Here is a 7,044-nt window from a genome sequence, read left to right as displayed (position 1 = left end):
TAAAGGCATTGTGTATGAAAAAGAGGCACGTCTGAAGGAGACCATGAGGATTATGGGATTGGATAACGGGATCCTGTGGCTCAGCTGGTTCATTAGCAGCCTGATCCCACTGCTCATCAGCGCCGCCCTGCTGGTCCTCATTCTGAAGGTGTGACTCTGCCTCATCCTTCTACAAAAAAACAACATATCACTATTATATGATAGATTGTCATGGCATAGTTTCCTATCCCATGTAGAGATAAATCAATCTATCATTCATACATAAATAATGTAAAATAATCTCTCTGCTTTACAGATGGGAAACCTGCTGCCCTACAGTGACCCGGGCGTGGTCTATCTCTTCCTGGTCTCCTTTGCCGTCGTCACCATCATGCAGTGTTTCCTGATCAGCACGCTGTTCTCTCGCGCCAACCTTGCAGCTGCCTGTGGGGGCATCATCTACTTCACCCTGTACCTGCCCTACGTCCTGTGCGTGGCCTGGCAGGACTACATTGGCTTCGGGGCTAAAGTGGTCGTGGTGAGTCGTGTGTTAATCAGAGGAAAGGTTTTTATAGGATCATCACCAGACCTTGAGAAGATAACTTGTCTTAATTACCATCTCTGTCTCTCAGAGCCTGTTGTCTCCGGTGGCGTTCGGCTTCGGCTGTGAATACTTTGCACTGTTTGAGGAGCAGGGAACTGGCATTCAGTGGGACAACCTACTGTCCAGCCCCATGCAGGAGGACAACTACAGCCTCACCACCTCCATCTCCCTCATGCTGATTGATGCTGTACTGTACGGCATCCTGACATGGTACATTGAGGCTGTCTTCCCAGGTAACCCCTCGGTTTTCTCTGGTGTCTCACAGCTGATTGGTCATGAGTACGGTGAGTGACTGATGCTCTGCTGCCATCTTTTAATTCTCTTTAAGGTCAATACGGCATTCCCAGGCCGTGGTATTTTCCCCTCACCAAGTCTTACTGGTGTGGAGAAACACATGGATGGACGACAGCTTCCACCACCAACAAGAAAGAAAATTCAGAAGGTATTTATAGACATCTTCTATACTGTAGGTATTTATTTATTTATTTAACTGTTAAACTTTATATGATCTGCTTTTCCCACAGCCGTGTGCATTGAAGAGGTACCAGCTGATCTGGAACCTGGGGTCTACATCGAGAACCTGGTGAAGGTGTACAGACATGGCAACAAACTGGCAGTAGATGACCTCACTCTGGGCTTCTATGAGGGTCAGATCACATCCTTCCTGGGCCACAATGGAGCAGGAAAGACCACCACCATGTAAGAGCAAGGGACACAGACAGGAGAATTTAAACGTTTATCTTCAGTTCTTCTGATGGATGATTTTCTCCCCAGGTCCATTTTGACTGGCCTGTTTCCTCCCACATCTGGCACTGCTTACATCATGGGCAAAGACATCCGTACAGACCTAAGCGCCATCCGTCAGAACCTGGGAGTGTGTCCACAGCACAATGTCCTGTTCAGCATGTACGTTACTTTAGACCTAGTTCTCCACCGTGCACCATCAGTTTGATGTTTATCTCTAAACCCAATGAAGCTCTCACTAATATTTGTTCTGAAACTTCTTTGGACTGCAGGTTGACAGTAGAGGAGCACATCTGGTTCTACGCTCGAATGAAGGGCCTGTCAGAGGAGAAGGTGAGGTTTGAGATGGATCAGATCGTCACAGATTTAGGCCTCCCTCACAAACGCAAAGCTCGTACTAGTCAGCTTTCAGGTAAGTACATGTGAAAGATCTGGAATGCTCCAAAATCTGCCCAGTGGTCATTTCCGTCATTAGCATCACTGACGTTGACTGTATTACAGGAGGGATGCAAAGGAAGCTCTCTGTTGCTTTGGCATTTGTCGGAGGTTCGAAGGTTGTGATCCTGGATGAACCCACAGCAGGGGTCGATCCGTACGCTCGCAGGGGCATCTGGGACCTGCTGCTCAAGTATCGTCCAGGTACAGGAAATACGTCTAGCCATAAAGTCTGTGTAATGTTCTGTTTGTCCATCTTTCCATGTTGTAAGGATAAATCGATCAGACCGTTTATATGGATTCTCAACCTCCTCAGGTCGAACCATCATCCTCTCCACTCACCACATGGACGAGGCTGACATCCTGGGTGACCGCATAGCCATCATCTCTCATGGGAAGCTGTGTTGTGTGGGATCCTCCCTGTTCCTGAAGACGCAGCTGGGCACTGGATACTACCTAACACTAGTCAAGAGGGACTTAGACCTGTCTCTGAGCTCATGTCACAACTCCAGCAGCACCGTGTCCTATTCCAAGAACAGTCTCAAGAAGGTTTGTGGTCAGAAAGCTGTAGCAGTGCTGTAGAGAAAAGTGATTCATGTTTAAATCCCTGTGTGATGTCATTTTGTTCACGCAGGATGACAGCGTTTCTGACAGCAGCTCTGACGCAGGCCTCGGAAGTGACCACGAAAGTGAGACCACCACCATCGGTAAGGTATTAACACAAATCAGAGCTTCTGCTTGGTGGAAAAAGACCTAACAATAACTAGTCTTTAATGTTTGACCTTCCAGACATCTCCCTGATCTCCAACGTCATCTTCAAGCATGTTCCTTCAGCCAGACTGGTGGAGGATCTGGGCCATGAGATCACCTATGTGCTGCCTTATGAAGCAGCGAAGGATGGCGCCTTCGTGGAACTCTTCCATGAGATTGACGATCGCCTCGTCGACCTCGGGATCTCCAGCTACGGGATTTCAGACACCACGCTTGAGGAGGTAAGTGAGCACAGATAAAGTAAGTATCTGTGCCATGATAAATGTGACAAAATGATAACCAGGTTCTTCTCTCTGGTGTAGATCTTTCTCAAAGTTGCAGATGATAACGGAGTTGATGCTATAACTTCAGGTAAGAGCAAACAGATTTAATCCCCAATCAGAATATCGTCACTCAAATGAAGACGTCTAGAACATACAATGATCTTCTGATCAATTCCAATTTCTTGCTCTAGATGGCACTATTCTTCCAATAAGGCATCGTCGGCATGCGTTTGGAGACCATCAGAGCTGTCTGAAGCCCTTCACCGAGGATGACAGCATCGACTGCACCGATTCGGATGGTGACCCAGGTACACCTTCTCATCAGCAGCACCTTCTCATCAGCAGCATCACATCACAGATTACATTCCTAACCTGAAAGTTTTCACAAGGTGAAGGTGTTTATCTGTTGTGTTTGTCTGCGTGTACAGAATCCCGTGAGACAGATTGGTTAGGAGTCTCTGATGGAAAAGGCTCACACCAGGTCAAAGGTTGGGGTCTGAAGAGGCAGCAGTTTGTGGCGTTACTCTGGAAACGTTTCCTTTATGCCAAACGCTCTCGGAAAGGATTCTTAGCTCAGGTGAGTTAAACATCTCATGCTCAAACTTTACACAACATTCTGAACCTGTCCCTAACCCACATCTGCTGCTTCCAGATTGTCCTTCCAGCTGTGTTCGTCTGCATTGCCCTTGTATTCAGTCTAATTGTACCACCTTTTGGAAAGTACCCAAGCCTGGAGCTGGAGCCCAGCATGTATGAGGAGCAGTACACCTTCATCAGGTAAACCCCTGAAGCTTAAGCTACAGACCTCAAGTACACAAAATGAACCAAAGTCATACTGAATTCTTGTGTTTTACCTCAGTAACGATGGGCCAGACGACGTGCACACTAACAAGCTACTTGGAGTGTTATCAGACAGACCGGCCAGCAGAGGGCAGTGTGCAGACGATGGGACCTCTGGGTGAGTGAAATCAAAACAAATCAAGGACAGTAGGCACCTTGCTATGTCTGTGAACAAGGTCAAGCGTATTTGTGACACATTTATTTAGCCTTGCACAAGGAAAAGCACGTAGTATGAGTGTTTCTGACTGTTCATAAAACTGTTATAACTGTTCTCTATAAAACAGGTCGTGTCAAACAAGACAAAGCGACTGGACTGTTCCTGAGATTCCCAAGACCATATCAGACATGTTCGAGAGCAGAAACTGGAGCATGGAAAACCCATCACCTCTCTGTGAGTGCAGCTGTACTGAGAAGAAGAAGATGCTGCCTGATTGTCCACCAGGAGCAGGAGGTCTGCCTCCACCTCAGGTACAAACCCAAAAGGATGATGACACTTCGTTTGTGTTTAATAATGAAGGCTTTTATAAAAACCTTTCTGTTTGTTTGTAGATCAAAGTCAGCAGCACAAACACACTGCAGAACCTCACTGGGAGGAACATCTCCGACTACCTGGTGAAGACCTACGCACAGATTGTGGGAAAGAGGTGAGGAGAAGAGTACAGGAGTGACCCTGAGTCATGATGGCTGACGTAAATGTGTCTGATGTTATAACAGCTAATAACAGCTTTTTAACAGCTTTTTTCCACACTTTTTTTGCAGTTTGAAGAACAAACTCTGGGTGAACGAGTTCAGGTACTTCATCCAACTTAATACATCCATGTGGGAGGTTTTCTGTAGACATCATAGTCTGTCTGTGTGTGTGTGTCTGTGTGTGTGTGTGTGTCTGTCGGACTGTCTGTGTGTGTGTGTCTGTCTGTCTGTCTGTCTGTCTGTCTGTGTGTGTGTGTGTCTGTGTGTGTGTTTGTGTGTGTGTCTGTCTGTCTGACTGTCTGTCTGTCTGTGTGTGTGTATGTCTGTCTGTGTGTGTGTCTGTCGGACTGTCTGTGTGTGTGTGTGTCTGTCTGTCTGTCTGTCTGTGTGTGTATGTCTGTCTGTCTGTCTGTCTGTCTGTGTGTGTGTGTCTGACTGACTGTCTGTCTGTCTGTCTGTCTGTCTGTCATCACTGCATGCAATCTGGTAATACATTGTGTTCTCTCATTGGCTGTTTACAGATATGGAGGATTCTCATTGGGTGCCAGAAGTTCACAAGACCTGCCTTCAGATGAGATCTCCAAGGTCATCTCTCACATGCGAACTCGCTTCAACTTGGAAAGAGTGAGTGTGTAGGAACAGTTTGTTTGTTTGTTCTGGATCGTTCATTAGGGATAAAAAGCTTCACCCAGATTTCTGTAAAGCTTCTTTAGTTTGTGTTCAAATGAAGACTGATGTGTTGTTGTTGGGAACAGGGCACTGCAGCAGACAGGTTTCTGGGAGGGTTATCGAGCTTCATCCATAGTCTGGACACCAAGAACAATGTCAAGGTCAGTGTGGTTTATGGTGAATCGTGTCTGATTAATAGATCCATCTGAGAAACCGTAGCACACAGTATTTTGCTCTGTCATGTCTGTGAACTAACCAGATGAATTTCCTCCATCTTCTCGTCTCCATGTGCAGATCTGGTTCAATAATAAAGGCTGGCACAGCATCGCTGCTTTCCTCAACGTGATGAACAACGGTATCCTGCGTGCCAGCCTTCCTGCCAGGCTAAACCCTGCGAAATTTGCTATCAAAGCTTTTAACCACCCCCTGAACCTGACTAAAGAGCAGCTCTCTCAGGTGGCCTTGTGAGTAAACCCTTCCTCATTAGCTCAAAGCTGAACCTTCACATATGGAGCATTCAGTTCTCCCATCTCACATGGTTTTGTGACCACCTCATGTTTTTCAGGATGACCACCTCAGTCGATGTTCTGGTCTCCATCTGCGTCATCTTTGCCATGTCCTTCGTCCCAGCTAGCTTTGTGGTCTTCCTCATTCAGGAGAGAGTGAATAAAGCCAAGCACATGCAGTTCATCAGTGGAGTTCAGCCTTTCCTGTACTGGCTTGCTAACTTTGTGTGGGATATGGTGAGCACTCACTTCACATACGTGTCAGGTTTATATTAGTCTACGTGCTCTGATGCGTTATCCTAACCTTCTTGTCTTCATGTTCCAGTGTAACTACATCGTCCCTGCAACCCTCGTCATCATCATCTTCGTCTGCTTCCAGCAGGAGGCCTATGTCTCTTCCACCAACCTGCCTGTTCTTGCCCTGCTTTTACTCCTTTATGGGTAAATTCTGGGTTTAGAGTGATATATTCCTGCTGCTTGCTCTTAGACCTGTATTTGCTCTGTAAGGCTAAAGTCTGTGTTGTTGTTGTGTCTTTACAGCTGGTCCATAACTCCTCTGATGTATCCAGCGTCGTTCTTCTTTAAGATCCCCAGCACGGCCTACGTGGTCCTGACCAGCGTCAACATCCTCATTGGAATCAATGGCAGTGTGTCCACCTTCGTCTTGGAGCTTTTTGGTGGCAACGTAAGTGTGGAAGCTGAGCAGATACACTTACGGTAGAACCACAACATCGTGACTGATATGTTCTGCTGTATTAAAGTGTAACTGAACCACCCGATGTGTCCTGATACAGGAGATTGGTGGCATAAATGACATTTTGAAAAATGTCTTCCTGATCTTCCCTCACTTCTGCCTGGGACGTGGGCTGATTGACATGGTGAAGAACCAGGCCATGGCTGATGCTCTGGAGAGATTTGGTAAGGTTTGCTCTACTGGTTTACTTTAGGTTTGCTTCAGAGCACCTTGGCTTGCAGTTCTGTGGTGTTCTGAAGGTTTATTTTCATCATGTTGGTCCTCAGGCGAGAATCGGTTCCGTTCTCCTCTGGCGTGGGACATGGTGGGTAAGAACCTCTTCGCCATGGCAGTGGAAGGCGTGGTCTTCTTCTGCATCACTGTGCTCATACAGTATCGCTTCTGCATCAAGGCCAGGTAACTCTTCAGGTCCTCAGTGAAGAGATCTCTTATGTGGTTCTTCTCCGTTCTCTGTGTGCTGATTAAACCTCGATGCCTGCAGAGACATTAACGCACACCTGAAGCCGATCAGTGAGGAAGACGAAGATGTGGCCAGGGAGAGGCAAAGGATTCTGGGTGGAGGTGGACAGAGTGATATCTTGGAGCTCAGACAGCTGACCAAGGTTCAATTCTTTCAGCTCCTCCTGCAATGCATGTGTGATGTAAATAAAGAGTAAAGAGCTCTGAGCAATAATGTGACGGTGTGACGTTCTCGCAGGTCTATAAGAGGAAGCAGAAGCCCGCAGTGGACCGACTGTGTGTGGGAATTCCACGTGGAGAGGTACAACGTTCTGCAAGCTCCAAAACTTG

General features: G+C 46.9%; 1 protein-coding gene across 1 annotated transcript in view; it reads left to right on the top strand.

Annotated features, from left to right (window-relative positions):
* The window catches only part of abca1a (ATP-binding cassette, sub-family A (ABC1), member 1A), a 29,696-nt gene that overhangs the window by 19,291 nt on the left and 3,361 nt on the right, over window positions 1-7,044 (top strand). The window contains exons 15-43 of the mRNA XM_047815804.1: window positions 1-148; window positions 296-517; window positions 612-816; window positions 912-1,025; window positions 1,108-1,282; window positions 1,358-1,489; window positions 1,600-1,739; window positions 1,829-1,966; window positions 2,079-2,311; window positions 2,397-2,469; window positions 2,552-2,754; window positions 2,836-2,884; window positions 2,988-3,104; window positions 3,225-3,373; window positions 3,449-3,573; window positions 3,656-3,754; window positions 3,921-4,104; window positions 4,186-4,280; window positions 4,396-4,428; window positions 4,848-4,950; window positions 5,082-5,156; window positions 5,290-5,459; window positions 5,561-5,738; window positions 5,827-5,942; window positions 6,042-6,186; window positions 6,296-6,419; window positions 6,522-6,651; window positions 6,737-6,857; window positions 6,953-7,015. The exon at window positions 1-148 is cut by the window's left edge and continues 75 nt beyond it. Of these exons, the coding sequence (XP_047671760.1) occupies window positions 1-148; window positions 296-517; window positions 612-816; window positions 912-1,025; window positions 1,108-1,282; window positions 1,358-1,489; window positions 1,600-1,739; window positions 1,829-1,966; window positions 2,079-2,311; window positions 2,397-2,469; window positions 2,552-2,754; window positions 2,836-2,884; window positions 2,988-3,104; window positions 3,225-3,373; window positions 3,449-3,573; window positions 3,656-3,754; window positions 3,921-4,104; window positions 4,186-4,280; window positions 4,396-4,428; window positions 4,848-4,950; window positions 5,082-5,156; window positions 5,290-5,459; window positions 5,561-5,738; window positions 5,827-5,942; window positions 6,042-6,186; window positions 6,296-6,419; window positions 6,522-6,651; window positions 6,737-6,857; window positions 6,953-7,015 (3,859 nt within the window). The remainder of the gene's footprint in view (window positions 149-295; window positions 518-611; window positions 817-911; window positions 1,026-1,107; window positions 1,283-1,357; window positions 1,490-1,599; window positions 1,740-1,828; window positions 1,967-2,078; window positions 2,312-2,396; window positions 2,470-2,551; window positions 2,755-2,835; window positions 2,885-2,987; window positions 3,105-3,224; window positions 3,374-3,448; window positions 3,574-3,655; window positions 3,755-3,920; window positions 4,105-4,185; window positions 4,281-4,395; window positions 4,429-4,847; window positions 4,951-5,081; window positions 5,157-5,289; window positions 5,460-5,560; window positions 5,739-5,826; window positions 5,943-6,041; window positions 6,187-6,295; window positions 6,420-6,521; window positions 6,652-6,736; window positions 6,858-6,952; window positions 7,016-7,044) is intronic.

The sequence above is a fragment of the Tachysurus fulvidraco genome, chromosome 7, assembly GCF_022655615.1.
Source record: "Tachysurus fulvidraco isolate hzauxx_2018 chromosome 7, HZAU_PFXX_2.0, whole genome shotgun sequence".
Classification (NCBI taxonomy): domain Eukaryota; kingdom Metazoa; phylum Chordata; class Actinopteri; order Siluriformes; family Bagridae; genus Tachysurus; species Tachysurus fulvidraco.
This window is presented reverse-complemented; position numbering and strand designations above follow the sequence as displayed.